The sequence below is a fragment of the Grammomys surdaster genome, unplaced genomic scaffold, assembly GCF_004785775.1.
Source record: "Grammomys surdaster isolate TR1022 unplaced genomic scaffold, NIH_TR_1.0 146, whole genome shotgun sequence".
NCBI classification, from domain to species: Eukaryota; Metazoa; Chordata; class Mammalia; order Rodentia; family Muridae; genus Grammomys; species Grammomys surdaster.
In genome coordinates, this window is record NW_021604604.1 from 2,311,463 (window position 1) to 2,327,290 (window position 15,828).

Here is a 15,828-nt window from a genome sequence, read left to right on the forward strand (position 1 = left end):
CTAAACATGCACTCTACCATTGAATTATACTTTTCTGAGAATTTATTCCATGGTCAAGATTAGGGAGTCCAGTGGCTCTCCTATAACTGCAACACTCTGAAGGCTGAGATAGGAGTTCAAAGCTAGCCTGGGTTACATAGTGAATTCTATGACAACTGGGACTACTGTGTAGTAGAGCAAAAAATCTTGCCTCAAATAACCAATAATATGTAGACTATTGGTTTTATATAAATGTAAATACATATATAATACAGAAAAATATATAACCTATATATAACCAATATATATTTAAAACCTATATATAACCTACATATACATATGTACATGTATATGTATATGTATATGTATATGTATATGTATATGTAGGTTATATATAGGTTTTAAATATATCCTAGTATATATTAGGTAGTCCACATACACACCTGAGCATGTGTATGTGTGTGTGTGTGTGTGTGTGTGTGTGTGTGTGTGGTGTTTGCACACCTATATGTGAATGTGTCTCTGCATGCCTGTATGGAGGTCAGAGATGGAAGTTAGGTGTCCTCCTCTATCGTGCCCCACCTTACATTTTGAACAGGAGCTCATCAATTCTGTTAGATTGGCTCGCTCATTAGCAAACCCTGGAGACCCTCTTGCCTTCCCCATCCCAGCCCTGAGATTACGGGCAAGGACCACCTCATTTAGCTTAGTGCATGTGTTCTGGGAACCCAAAATCAGGTCTTCATATTTGTGAATCAAGTACTTTACCTACTAACCCACATCTCTAGCTTCACCTCACCTTCGTTTATTCATTTGTTTGTTTTGAGATAGTGTTTCTCTGTGTAGCCTTGTCTGTCCTGGAACTCTGTAGACCAGGCTGGTCTCAGTGATCCACCTGCCCTTGCCTCCTGAGGGCTGGTATTAAAGGTACCTCCACCACCTGGCTCTCCTCACTTCTTCATAGTGGTTAAGCTGAAGTGCTATTTTTAAGACAGCGTCTATGTAGTCCAGAACAGATTGAAATGTGTCCGTCCACTTTTCTTAGCTCTCCAAATGCTGGGGTTACAGCCAGTGTGCCATCAACCTAGGCAAGATGGTGCTTTCCAAACTTGTCAAAGAGCCCTTGTCTTCAGGAAACTTCCTTCCTTGCTGCCTGGTTGTGAGGCCTTTGGGTTACTGTGACAACCACTGTACTATGTGTTGGAATGGACACATCCCCAGGTTGCTCACATAGGTAGAGTGCACCTCCTGTCCCCTCCTTCTAACTAAGACCTTCTGCTAATATCAGTCAGTGTAATGTGGACAGAAATAACAGGAACACCTTCAGCCCTGGCCCTGGGCCTTGTAAATAATCTTGCAGGGTTTCTGTCTTTACTCTGGCCAGCTGAAGGCAAAAGATACAGGAGAAGCCTCCTAAGGGATTGTGTGCTGATGGGACAGAAAGGTCACCCAAGAGATCCAGCAGTTCAGGAACATCATAGCCTACAGTGCATGACCAGGAAATTGACCACGGCCTTGCAAAGGTACCAAGAACAAGGTGCATGCACAGATGGACACTCAGTGCTCCTCAGTTTTCCAGTTCTCTTGTCAATGTTACGAAGACCATCACCATATACAAACTGGCACAGGAATTACAACTGAAACAAGGCAATTGCATCTCTTTATAGGACCTTAAAGACTGAAGTCCATAGGCTGGAGAGATGGCTCAGAGGATAAAGTGCTGGCAAGCCTAATGATATGAGTTCAATTCCTAGAACCTCTATAAAGGTGGAAGTTGTCCAGTGACCTCCACACATGGACTACGGTATACACACTCTCACGCTCCCATATCACAAATAACAACAACAATAACAATAATAGTAATAGTAATAATAATGGGAGTGAGGCTAAAGAGATAGCTCACTAGTTAAGAACACTGGCTGCTCCTCCAGAGGATCTGGGTTCAATTCCCAGCACCCACACGACAGCTCACAACTGTCCATAACTCTAGTTCCAGGGTATCCTTGCCCACTTCTGGTCTCTGTAGGCACCAGGCAGGCATGTGGTACACACAGACATACATTCAGGCAAACGTTCATAGCCATAAATACCTTTCTTAATAAATGAAGTCAATGATAAAAACAATTCCTTGTACAGACTTCATATAATACTTTATACAACAGGTAGAGTCTTCCATGTAATCTGGATAAGTGTCCTGTGTTATGTTGATTCAAGTTAACTGACTGAGTTAACTATTCATTTGCACAAGTATTGATGAAATGCCAGCTCCAAACACTGAAAGGGATAGGAGGGGGGGGGTGGAGTGCTGATCAAAACAGACTGCATAGAAACATCTACAAGATGATTAGAGAGAGTCAGTCAACAAACAACTAATGTACGATTTGAGCATCTGGTCAGTGCTTTAAAGACAGAAACAAGATATGGGGGTAGAAACTGACTGGGCTTTTTCAGAGCATAGACTGAGTATCTGTCATGCCCTAGGTTAGTACTAGATGGGCTCCCATGGTCCAGAGGAGGCAAGCAGATGGATGGACCTCTGGCACAGAGCTTTCAAGAAGCCTTTAAAAGCCAGAAAAGGAGTTCATGTTGGGGACAACATCCCAAGGATCATACTAGAAGCCCATGGCCTACAAAGAGAATGAGACACAGATTCAGATTCCACCAACAGCCAGGCATGACGATGCACACCCATATCCCAGCCCTTGTCAGGAGGCAGGAAGAACAGGAGTTCAAGTCCAGCCTTAGCTACATGAGTCTCAAAGCCAGCCTGGGCTGCATGAGCCCCCCTTGTCTCAAACAAATTTTCCCAATGATTCCTGAAAGCCTACTCTGTCAAATGCTTAAAGCTCCTTACACCGTGCACCTATGGGGGTTACAAAACTAAATGTGGAAACTGTAAAAACATTAGCATCAGCAAAGGATTTCCAAACCTGCAGCAAACTTAATTCAAAATCATATATGTCATATATATGTAATCTATATATGATATATAAATCAATATATGATACACACATACATATGTAATATAAACAATCAGGGGATGAAGAGATAGCTAAGAGGAGCATTTGTTTCTCTCACCAAGGCTCTGGGTTTGATTCCCAGCACCTGCATGGCTGCTCTCAAATGCTTATCACTCTGGCTCTAAGGGCATTCCCACACACACATCCCTTTTTTTTTTTTTTAATCTCCTCAGGTACCAGACACAAATGTGGTGGTGAAAGTGGAGTCTAGACCCAGGCACACACAGAGACACATAAAATAAAAAGCAAACCAACAACAATTGTAAAACAGGCATGTGGTGCACACCTGTAATTCCAGCCCTTAGGAGGAAGAGGTAGAAGTTGAAGGCCATCTGGAGCTACATAAAAAACGGCGAGGCCAGCCTGGGCTACCTGAGACTCTGTCTTGAAAACAAAACAAACAAAAAGCAAGCTATAATGAGCCTGAGAAGTTTCTGGCAGCACTACCCCACGATGCTGCTTCACAGGAACCTTGATTCTGAACACACATCATGCATGCTTCAATGGTGTCTACCGCCATGCCACAACTTGCCAGCAAATACTGCCTTAAACACACAGGCTCGGATTCTATTACTCTGTGTTTTGAATTGCAGTGCTCTCACCAAGCATGCAAAGCTTTATGCTTTTATAGAAGAGGAATGGTTTAATTAAAGAAAACAAGGACTTTAAATAGCTTCCTACTGTCATCCTTCAGCGAGTTAAGTATCAAATTAGTGTATCTTCAAAATGTATTATCTTAGAATGTTTGATTTTAAAAGAGTGCTGTTCAAGATGCTGACTTGAAGTACATTTTAAAAAATCATTCAGTAAATATTGGCTTGGAACTGGCATGGAATGTCTGCAATTTCTGAAATGGCTTTAAACATATTTTTGACATTTCTGTTGTGTGTTTATGTGAGTGATATTCTCAGCCTGATTATAAAATCAAATTATCAATGTTGAAAAGCATTAAAAAAAACACTCTGTGTCTTGCAGTATCAAATATTGAGCCAAGATGTAAATCCTTATATAGAAATAAACAAGCACATCTATCTCAGTATGCAAATTTGTTTCCATCTTTAATAAATGATCAAATTACACACACACACACACACACACACATACACACACACACACTTTGCCAGCCTTGTTAGCATAAGCATTTAATCCCAGTTCCAACACTGAGGAGGCAGAGGCAAGCAGATCTCTGTGAGTTCAAGGCCACCTTGTTCTCTGCAGCGAGTTCAAACATGGCCAGGACTAAATGGTAAGAAAATCCTTTCTCCAAAAAAGAAAAAAATAAAAGAAAAAGAAAAAAATTATACATACTAAAGAACTTTTTTTAAAAACAGGTACTTGATGTTTAAGATTTTCTTACTAAAAGATTTTATTTTTTAATTTTAACTATGTATATGCATGTGTATCTATGAGACATGAATGTAGTTGCCCAGAGACCAGAGCAGGATACTAGATTTCCTGAAATAGGAGTTACAGTTATGAGCTTTGTGGATGGTGGATGCTTGGAACCAAACCTGAGTCCTCTGGAAGAACAGTACATGCTCTTAACCACTGAGCTATCTCTTCAGTTGCAAGGAGTTGTTTTAAAATAAGCTTCTTTATTATTTAGCCCTGTAAATGTATGATTTATATGCCTCCTTTATTATAATTGTATATATCCACAGTCATATAGATCATCCCAGTTGAAAGGTGCTAGGGACAGGAAAAGTTTAGGAAGCCTTCAAGCCACCATATTATCACTGTTTCTGATACTCTTGAGATGACCATATGCCACCTTTTCCAAAGAGCTTTGACTCGCAACTGTTGCCCAGTGAAATTATTTATAAAGTTCTCTTTTATTCTCAAAGGTGTCTGGGTTTGAACGATGAGTTACATGATCACCCAAGGTTTCATTATACACAGCTGATAGATAAACCAAAATCCCTAGGGTAGGAAGCATTATTAGCCTTCTGTCTAATTAAGAATGGTTGGTTAAGTGTCCCTCCATGTGGCTAGCACTTCATGGAATGTTACAAATACACACAGGTGAGAGGTGGTCCTGAGCCAGAACCTCACGTTGTAATCGGGTGAACAGACACATATGCAGATATGAAGCAGAGTGGCAGATTTGAACATGTAGCACTGCAGGTGATGTTAGCCTCAGAAATGCTGTTCCCTCAGCTCATCCTCGGAGAGCCATTCAGGTCTCACGTGAGTCAGGCAGAATCAGGTCTTGAAAGTCTAACTGGGACTCTCCCCCACCTTTTGTTATTTTTCCATCTCCTCTTCCAAAGTCCCTAACCTGCAAGATCTCAGGTGCCTGGGTGCAACTCTCAGACTTGTCCTTCTTCACAGAGTCCCCTGTCTTCCTGGTAACCCATAGACCACTATCTGAATGACTCCTGACACATTTCTCAATCCTCACCTACCCTAAGGAAATTCTGCTCTCCACCCTAAGCTGGCCCCTCCCCCTCCTCCATGTCTCAAAATGCTTTCCCAAGTAGGTATATGTAACTCATCCTTCCAGTCACCTGGATCAAATATTTTCAAGCTGTCTCTGACCTCCCTTTTCTGTTCAACACTACGTCTGATCTTACCAAATTCCTTCGGCTTTGCATTCAGTGTACGTCAGGAATCTGCTTCCTTCTTATCACAATCTGCTTATCACCATATAGCCTAGAGCAACACGGGGTTTCCTTGCCTGGTTTACTTCAGAAGCCTCCTTAAAAGGCTTCTCTGCCCTTCCCCCAGTCCACTTGTGTTAAGCCCCACCCAACACCCCAGCCCACCAACTGCCTCCTAAGATCTTGTAAAGTTCTTGCCTAACAGGCTCAAGACTCTACGTTCACTCCCAGAGTTCCAAATTAATTAATTTAAATTAATTTAATTAAATAAAAGGCAAGCCCAATTTGCTAGCGGCGGCCTCACCTCCTGTGAAGGAGAAGCTGAAGACCTTCCCACAGTTCCACAAGGCCTCCATAATCTGGCCTGGGCTGACCTCTCAACCTGTTCCTCTTCCATCTTCCTATGTTCCTGCTCTTCCCTCTTCTAATCTTTGGGTTTATTCTCATCTCTGCTCCTCTCTGATAAATTCTGATGGTCTCACCGCCCCTCCCTTGTTCCTGCCTTATTTTCTATTCTAGCCTTATTTTTAGCAAATAGAATCCCCAGATAAAACACAGGATCTCCAGTGAAATTTGAAAATTTATAGTTTAAGTCTGCTATTTGTAAGAAATACATATGCTTTAAAAATTAGTTTATCTGAAACTCAAATTTAACTCATCCACTCTGTATTTTTCTTTACTGAATCCAGCCTCCCAGACAGCTAACAAGCTGTGTTTTGCTTACGTTTTCATTGTGTGCCTCTACCCGGCCCCACCCCGACTTGGCCCTTAGAACATCCAATGAAGGGGAGTATTTTTCAGTCTGCTCTTTGCATCTCTGGATCCCCAGCGGCTGGAACAGTGACGGCTCTATAACACAGGCTCAATATTCGTGGTGCGGATGAGTAAATGAAGGGAGGGATCTGGTCATCCCAACCTGGGAAACATCAATGACTTACTCCAGTTGTTTCAGGGTTGGTTCTTAAACTGGTCCCAAGCTAATTGTCCTCTCTAGAATCTGGGTCGCTTCCTTCAGGACAGGCCCAAAGGTTGGATTCCTGCAGTAAGAACCGTCCTATCAAAAAAAGCAAGTTGGGAGCCTTTCCCAGGCTAGAGGCCACCAACCCTCAAACTGCACTCAGACAAGTGGACTGCCGCCTCAAAGCTCAGGGGTTCATTGAACATTTAGGAGGCAGGCTTCCTTTTCAGTTCGCTGGGGGATTTTTCTCTCCTAATTGTATTTTCTTCTGTCTGGCTTGGCTTTGCATTTTCAGTGTGGATGAGTCATGTGCTGCTTCCTTTTTTCATTTTAGAAAACACACACCTTTTCCCTTGTGCATAATCCCCACTCCCACGCGCTGCTGTGCACAGCCCTGCACATCTTTGTGTTACTAACTGGCCCTTCCATGAACCTGGACGGGTAGGGCGGGGCGGATCGAGATTGTGAGGTAGGTGCTGGGACAGCCTGCAGTGCGAGGGGCTGAGGGGCGCTGGCATCACAGTCTGCAGCCGCCCACCCTCCCGGCAAGATTTATTTGGAACTATATAAGGTTCTGGAAATTCCCAACGGAAAAGCCAAGTCTATTATAAACACAATGTAGGGGGAAAAACTGCCTGGAGAAAATACAGGAAAACTAACTGCTTTAAGAACTCCCAACTTTTACATTTAAACAGAAAGCCCTCGAGTTCTATCTATCATCTAGATGCTCAAGTACTCTCCAGCCGTCAGAATCTGCAAAATAAAAACATCCTTAAACTCCAATTTAACTCTAAAGCGCCGCAAAACTTTGTAGCCCGCAAGAAGCTGCCCCCCATCGAAACTCCTAACCAATGAATGGAACAGCTGCGCCCGGGAGGTAGGTGCAAAATTGCCTTTCCGAGCCTCCTGAAGCACCGGGAAATTATCAAATCGCTGCTAGGCGATTCATTTGTCATTGCTTAGCGATCCCGCACAAACTGCTTGCTCACTGTTCGACCAGTTTGACACCATACACCACCTCTTCACCGACTTTAGGAAGATCTCACAAGAGGTAAAGTAGAGCCAAGAAACCACTGCTCTGGGCTCAGTTTGAAAGCACACCCCACCCCCTCGCCCAACACACACACACACACACACACACACACACACACACACACACACACACACACACACACACCAAGAAATAGACTTTTCCTGGCGCCTGGCGTCGGGTCTCCAGTTCTAAGCAGCGTGCGTGTAACTCCATCTTTGAGGACTGTTACTTACGGGGCATCTGTCTGCTGTCTGCGGAGGGAGGCAGGTTCGGCTCACATTTCTGGCCTTCGCTTTCTTCCATTGTCCCTGCCGGCCGGCCAGGCTTCTCTCTCTGGAAACTTCAGAGCGCAGTTAGGAAAGCTCTCAGAAAGCGCTTGGAAGGGGGCCCGGGGGTGGGGCGGAGGGGACCGGCGAAACCCCACCCCAACTAGTCTCCACTCCGGTGCAAAGTCTCCCTCGCCCGGGAAGACCGCATTCCAGCGCTCGGCCTCCCTCGGCCCGGGTCCCGGAGCGTCCGCCACCCGCCTGCTGTCGCCAGGACTGGGGGCTGTGCCCTGGAGGCGGCGGCTGTCCCCGCCCCTACCGCCCAACAGGTGACGGCTCTGCTGACCCAGGACGCAGCCTGCCGGGTTTCCCGGGACTCACAGCTTAGGGACAAGGCAAACACTTCACACAGGACTAGGGACAGGAACTGCTGTTGCAAGCCAGGCCCGGCCCTCTTGAATCTTAAGACCCCAATAGGCCCCCCAGATCGGCTGCGTAATAAGGAGCAAACTGTCGAATCCCCCAAAGTTATGAGAAATCTCTTTGAAATTTTTTTTTAAGGTAAGTACATACTAAATGTTGCGAAATAAACACTTTACACACGAACTCTGTAGGGGACTAATTAGCATCTATAAAGAAGTATTGTAATCTCCTCTAGTGACTTCAATAGCTTTCTTACCTGGACTTTAACCCCTGCATTTTAAGCCCTTTGTTTTGATTTTTTTATTCACCTTCACTTTCTTGGACTCCTCCCCTCCCCCAACACACACACACACACACACACACACACACACACACTCACACACTCCACATCCATACACAAAAACACTCCTCTTGATCACAAATCTGAAAAGCCACCTACTAAATCAACCTTCTAAGTCTCTCAAGTTAATTACTTAAAAACATCTGAAAGGTAATTAAAATGTTTTTCTTTGGATGGGCAGAATTACATCCGACAGACTTGTTCTCTTTTTAAACTACCTACAAATATTTATTTTGTTCACTACCCAGTCCTTGGAAAGCTGGCAACGTTCCCAGAAAGTGAAAATAGGAGGCACAACGTCCACACACAGAAAGGATGGGAAAAGAATCTAAGCAACGTTTGCCCTGGCTATTTTAGAGATCTGAAGAGAATCCAATAGCTAACAGAGAAGGTGTGACATTTTAATCTACAGCCCCAAATCATCTGAGGGGGAGAGGACAATGGTCATCTTGCCTGCCATACCTTGACCCAATTTACAGTGCATTCAAACAGGACTGGACATTGATTTAGAACAGGAATGTGGGCAGAACAATGGTTGGCCTCTGGGCCAGATTATGACCTTGAGTCACCTGTGTGTCTTGGCAGCAGGGACATAGTTTGGCCATTTTGAACATAAAAATGCGGAAGTCTCTAAAAGACAAAAAGTGTGCCACAAGTTAAGGTATGAACAACGGCCGTGTTCGGGGAAGGGCCCCTCCACTCCTAATAGGATTTTTCTGGAAACCCAAGACAATGTGTAGGTCTTATAGGAAATGCAAGCAGTATCCTGGCAGGGGGAAAGCAGACAGTGGGTTTATTTTGTGTTTAAAGATTTATTTCTATTTTATGTGTATGGGTATTTTGTGTACACATAGGTATGTGCACCACATTGGAGCAGTGTCCACAAAGCCAGAAGAGGGCGTTAGTCCTCTCTAACTGATGTTACATGGTTGTGAGCCACCACATAGGTGTTGGGAGTCAGACCTGGGTCCCCTGAAAGAGTAACGAGTATTCTTAACTGTTAGTCATCTCTCCAGCTCCAAAAACTAGGTTTACATAGCAAATAACGACAAGTTTCTAAGACCTTGCAACAGCCAATGATCTTACCCAAGGAAGCCACAAAGCACAGCTATCTCCATACTCCTGGCAACTTATTTAGGTACAAGTATTCACAAAGGGGGACCCACTTGGTGGTATAGGCTTGTAAGCACAGCTACTGAGGCAGGACAATGGTAAATTCAAGGGTGGCTTTTGCTACAGAGTGAGTTCAAACCCTTCTTGAGCAACTGAGTGATAACCTGTTTTTGAAAGCACAGGCAGTAGAAGGGTGTTGCTCAATGGTAGACCATTTGACATGCATGTCCAAGGCCCTAGGTTTGAATGGAAGCATCATAAAACAAACAAAACAAACAACAACAACAACAAAAACCCACAAAACCTCACAAAAGAAGAGTCTCCTGTGTTCAGACTTCAGGTTGTAATTCTCTGTTTAGCTTTCTGTGTGTATTTATGTGTTTGCATATGTGACTGTGCATGTCTCACATGCCTGGGGGTGGAGGGCATTCAGTGTCCTCCTCTATCACTTTCTACCTTATTCCCATTGAGTCAGGTCTCTCTCTAACCTAGAGTTTTGGCTAGGCTACCAGCCAGCAGACCTACCTGTCTTTGTTCTTCTCAAACCTGGGTTTACAGGCAAGCACAGGAGGCTCAACTTGATATATGGGGGCTGAGATGGAAACCCCAGTCCTTGTGATTGTATAGCAAGTACTCTTAACTGCTAAAGCATCTCTTCAACCGCCCTCAAGTCATAGACGGCTGCTGTTCAGTTTTCAAGTTATCAATACCCATGGGAGGAGCAGTGAGCTGAAATAGGAGGCTAAGGGCTTTGATACTACCGAACCTATTGCCCTGTGGGAACAGCCAGCCCCCTCTGAGCACCTCCCGTCTGTCACTTTACACAGTTCAAAAACAAGCCTCCGTGATGAAGGCAGTAACAGCAGAACACCACAGCCAGTCAACAGAAACCTTCCCTTTAATTGCATTCAGGTAGGACAGATCCATTTGTAGATAAGAATGATGCCACCACCCTCCTGGTGCTGTGTGCAAAGCAATGGAGAGATTTTTGGTCTTCTGTAGATCCCTAGATGGGCCAAACAGACGAAGCTCTTCCACACTATCTGAACTTGGGGACTCTAAGCAACCCAAGGAACCCCTCTACTGCCCAAATGCCTCCGTTGCTCTCTTATGGGAAAAAGCAGAATGCTGCTACCTCTGTGGATATCCCAGATATCCTGCACAGGATGGATAAGAGGATAGAAAGACAGTGAACCTACATCATCAAAGACTGAGACCTGCGCACATAGTGATGGTGAAGTGTCCTCTTGCAGGACCACATTCTGACAATCTTATAGACAGAGCTGCTGTGACTCACTGGATTTCTTTTGCTTCTCCTTAAGAACAGGAATTGAAAGCATTGTTTACAAGACCCAGTTCATGTCACTGAGCCTGCTAGTCACACATATCTCCTCCAGGCACACTGACCTTATTAAGAACTTTTCACTGACTCTCAAGTTTCTAGAAAAAATAAGCATACATACATTCATACATACACAACCAGTAGCTGTATTCTGCAATCTACATAAACTTGCACTCAAACCTTCAAGAAAAAACATCATGACTGCCACTCCAGGTACTAGAGAGTTGATCCTTTATTCTAGAGGCAACTCTGAATAAGAAACATTCTGTGCCTTTAAAAATGTAATTTCTGGCTTTCAAATTTTCTATCACCATCCCATCTGCTCATTACTGTACTTCAAAATTTGCTGGGAAAGCAAGAACCTAAATTTAATTTTCTTCTAGTCATCTAGAGAGCCACAAGAATGATCCTAGAGGTTGAGCTTTCAACTCCATTTCCCTGACCCAGAGAAGGTGCAAGCCTTTCTCCTGTGTAGGGATTCAGATTTAAAATAAGCGTATGTACACACAGAGGACTGTCATCAAACCAAAAGAGAAGTGCCAGGAAGACAAAGTTGACTTTTCGGTTTTTTGGTTTTTTGTTTTGTTTGTTTGTTTGTTTGTTTGTTTTTTGTTGTTGTTGTTTTTTCGAGACAGGGTTTCTCTGTGTAGCCCTGGCTGTCCTGGAACTCACTCTGTAGACCAGGCTGGCCTCGAACTCAGAAATCCACCTGCCTCTGCCTCTCAAGTGCTGGGATTAAAGGCATGCGCCACCACTGCCCGGCTAATTTTTTTTAAGTCTTTAGTTTAAAGTAATTTAACATCTAGACACAAAAGAGATAATTCATGCTTGCTTCAGTCCTTCAGTGGACCTTTGGAAAGCATTGGTAACTCAGTCAAAACAAAGTGAACAAACCTGTCAACAAAAATGTTTGAAAGGAGGCATCCAGTTGGATAAAGATGTAGCGTCCCCATTCTGATGGCAAATGCCATCTGTAAGTCAGAAGGGATGGACAGTTAACAACTGGGAAAACACTGTTGAGATGAGCTCCATGGGTGTGGAGTGCCAGTTCCACTCTACCTCGTTTTGACAGCAAACTTTCAGGTGGCTCCAGTGACCTTATATTTAAATAAAAAGCCAGAGCACTTGGGAGAAAGAGAGGAGGTACATTAACAGTTAGAGCTGGACAATTAGAAACCGAGACTGTCACAGGTAAACCAGCACAGATGGTCACCTGCATGTGATCCAAGATAAGCCCCATGTATTCTTCAGGTTTCCAAATGGGAAATGTTCCTTAAAAGGCTATTTGAGCTTCTTAGCTAACATCCTGTGGATGAATTATATCCACTAATGTAAACAAGGATGGGACCTTCCTCAGAGCTAGATTTCAAGCAGTTCTACCTTTCAGCAGGGCCTCTAAGCTTACCTTACTGGATGGTCTGGAAATCCCAGAACTCTGCCATTTAAAAAGTGAGGAGTTCAAGAGTCCCCTAACACATGATTTTCCAGTTTGGATGGCTGGGGATGTCCTGTGTTCTTCCACAGGCACTCCTGTACAGTTACATAACAAAGCTAAACCTGGTCTCACTGTGCTCCTGAAGCACATGTCCTTTCTAAGTAGGAGTCAGTTGACACCCCATTTTTAAATTGGGGTTCTTTCATCTACTCTGAATTGGGAGATACAGCTCTGCAGGACTGATATCAGTCTCAGCTCTGTCACTACAAACCATGTCTGGATCTCAGGTGGCAACTCCTAAGTAAAAACTGCAGAGTGTATGGTTTACCTCTTTTACCCCACGGTGAGCCAAGCTGTGCCTGCTACCTTCCAGAGTTCTGGACTCTCAGGGCAGAATTCACCTTTGTGTGAACTTGCACAAGCCCAAGCAACTGGTGCTGCTATCGGCCCTTACAAAGAGTATCTGGTGGAAATGGTTTTTCCAGACTCATTTTCTGCCCCTGAACTTTCCTAAATGCCCTCATTCCAGACTGCAGTGAAGCAGGGCAAGAACTGAGGGGGACCCAGCACATAGCTGGTTGGGTGAGTCACAGTGTGGTTCACTTTTCAGTTGCCTTAACCTCCCACTTGGCAAATGAAGGCTTAGTAAGTTCCTGAGTCTGGTTCCCACTTGAGCCTCTGTGTGCAGGCTCTTACTCTGCAGCAGGTCTGGGCATCTTTTGTCCTCTTTTTGTACGACAGTTGCTCCAAGTGACCTCTCAGTTATTCTAATTCTTTGTTCTACACTGACATGGAGAATAAAGTCAGACTTAGTAAGGGCAAAGAAGGCTTGCTTATCTATTGCTGGAAAAAAACTGAACCAGCCTTCAGAAAAGGTGGGATGAGCCAAGCTGAGGTCAGACAGAGAAAAGAGCCTCTGTGCAGGCTCTGGGGACACAGAGTCTGGGTAAGTGAGGTAGCTTAAGGTGCACATAAGAAGGGTTGCCTCATAAGGTTATGGTGGTAGAGCAAAAGCTCTCGATGTAACCAAAAGTAACCAGAAAGAGGGATTTCCTAGGGTTCTAGTGAAGCACTGGGAGATGTTGAGTACACCTCCCTCAATGACCTTTGCACTTCTCTGCCCCCACCTCAGGAATTTCAGTTCCTTCCATTCAGTCTCCTTCAGGGCAGGATACTAGTGGCTTTGGAAGGATCACTTCTAGGCTGGGTGAAACTGAAACACACAGCATGTTTCCATAATACATCAACTCTTCCTGTCTCTGCATCAGCTTCAGGAAGTAATCTCTAAGGGTTTGTTCCTGAGGGGGCTGGGATGGAACCCTGCACAGGGAGCAGGGGAGTAGGCCTGGAGTCCTACTAGAGAGGCACACCTCTGCCAAACATTCTCCAACCTGAAGGTGGGCTAGGACTACAGAGCATAAAAGAGGCCCTGTAAAGGAATGGGCCTTTCCTTTTCATCCCCTGGATGTCTGGAGAAGTCATATTCTCATGAAGAGGGTTAGGGCCAACCAACACCCAAAGAGGCCTTCCTGGTAACAGTTTCTTTCCAGAGTGAAATACCCTATTTTCAGGGAAACTCCTTAAGCAGGAAGAAGGTAAGCAACTCAAAAAGAGCTTTAGGAAGTCCCTGAAACTGACACGATTCACTAGGCTCTCTCCTGGCCAGAATGAAAGCTGAGAGTCCCTCAAGAAGAGCAGAGTCAAGTTACAAAGACTAAACCAGCTTCCTGGAAGAAGCAGAAACCAGCTGAGCTACCTTGAAGAGGTTTAGACAAACAGTCACTTGGAAAGACATTCCAACTTGTTGAGCTGCTTTCTGGCTATGCAGTATGCTCCAGGTGCCCAGCTTTGTGAGCTGTCACTCATGCTGGGGTGGGCCTTGGTGATGCAGCTGCCTTTGAGTCATTTCTGCTCCTGTAAGTAACCCCTCACCCATTGCAAATTATCTTAATAAAACTCAAGGTTCACCAAATTGGACTTTGGTGGTATCCATACTTTCGTCTGCCATGGGTTCCCTTTCTGGGGTGAGTAGATATGTGTGATGTGTCTCCCTGGGAACAGTTTTGTCACACGACAGGCCTGCAGCTGGGCTGGAGGCCAAGCTACAGTGCTGAAGGGGGTTGGGTGTTTGAGCACTCTGACTCACACAAGGATTCAGGGCACACAAGGTCTGAATCCTCAAGTATCTTAGAACTTTTGAAAACAGTCATGTACCTCAGAAGTTAGCATAGAAGTAATTTTATTTTTATTTTTTTTCTGTATCCCAGTCCACAGCACCAACAGGGAATTCATTACTCTATGCTTTCGATGAGAGAAAGTCTTTGTTAGGAAAGACTCATTTCTGGCATAGTAGGTGGGCAGATTGAGGCGTGTCCCCCCATTGAAATCCTGTAGCCACTCAGCTTTGCATTCTTTAAGGCAAGGTGAAACTCAGGTCCCTACGTGCTGTGAAAACTTAAAATTCTTCATTTTCCTACTTTTGCTGTTTTGCTTTTAAAGATTCTCTTTTACAAACTTTAGCAAGTTCCACCTTCCCCAAAATTAGTGGGATAAAACACTTAGTTACAGGGTGAGCCCCAGTGTGTATAACATTGTCTTCGGAACTGCCATCACTCAGCAAGATTAAATTCTGCCAAATGGAAAGGATGAAGTGTGAAAAAGCAAAAGTCAGGTGGGCAAGATGGCTCAGGGAATAATAGCGCTTGCTGCCAAGCTGGGACCTGAGTTTACTCTTTGAAACTCATGGTGGAAGGAAAAACAAAACAAAACAAACATGGTATACACATAAATAATAAACAAAAACAAACAAACAAAACGTAAAAAAGGAAGAGGCAAAAGTGTCCTCTGCCTTTCCAGTCCATACACCAGTCTACATCATTCTCAGGCGTACGTGACCAGGGATACAAGGCTCCCGGGGCAGCAATCGATGGCGTTCAAAGGCTTCGTCTGTGTTCATCATCCACTTCTTCATGTAGCAACAACCTTTCCTGGTTCAGTCAGCAGGGTTACTAAGCTGGCTGAGCCTGCCTGAGCCCTGGCAGCCTCTTCTTTCCTCTTACAGAATCTGAACAAGAAATGTCTGGGAACAGGATGTAGACAAAGTAGCCAATGGTCCCCAATTCTGGGAAGTTAGGTGTTTCCAGGATGTGAAAATTTAGGTACTAAACTAGAAAAAGTCCCTATAAAATAGATTGAATTGATATCTCTCTTCCTACCTTGTCTCCCCAGAGGCATAGAGGCACTCGGCATGTAATACAGAAGTGGGTCTGGGGAATATATATATATATATATATATATATATATATATATATATATATAT

At 44.2% G+C, this 15,828-nt stretch overlaps 1 protein-coding gene across 8 annotated transcripts in view; it reads right to left on the reverse strand.

Annotated features, from left to right (window-relative positions):
* Kiaa1217 (KIAA1217 ortholog) overlaps nucleotides 1-8,239 on the reverse strand; it is a 294,129-nt gene extending 285,890 nt beyond the window's left edge. For 4 of the 8 annotated variants that reach the window (XM_028764815.1, XM_028764814.1, XM_028764810.1 and 1 more), the window contains exon 1: nucleotides 7,824-8,239. In XM_028764815.1, coding sequence (XP_028620648.1) covers nucleotides 7,824-7,893 — 70 coding nt within the window. In that variant the 5' untranslated portion in view covers nucleotides 7,894-8,239. The remainder of the gene's footprint in view (nucleotides 1-7,823) is intronic. The other 4 variants (XM_028764811.1, XM_028764809.1, XM_028764808.1 and 1 more) reach the window with 1 other exon arrangement.
* Between the last annotated feature and the right edge of the window lie 7,589 nt (nucleotides 8,240-15,828).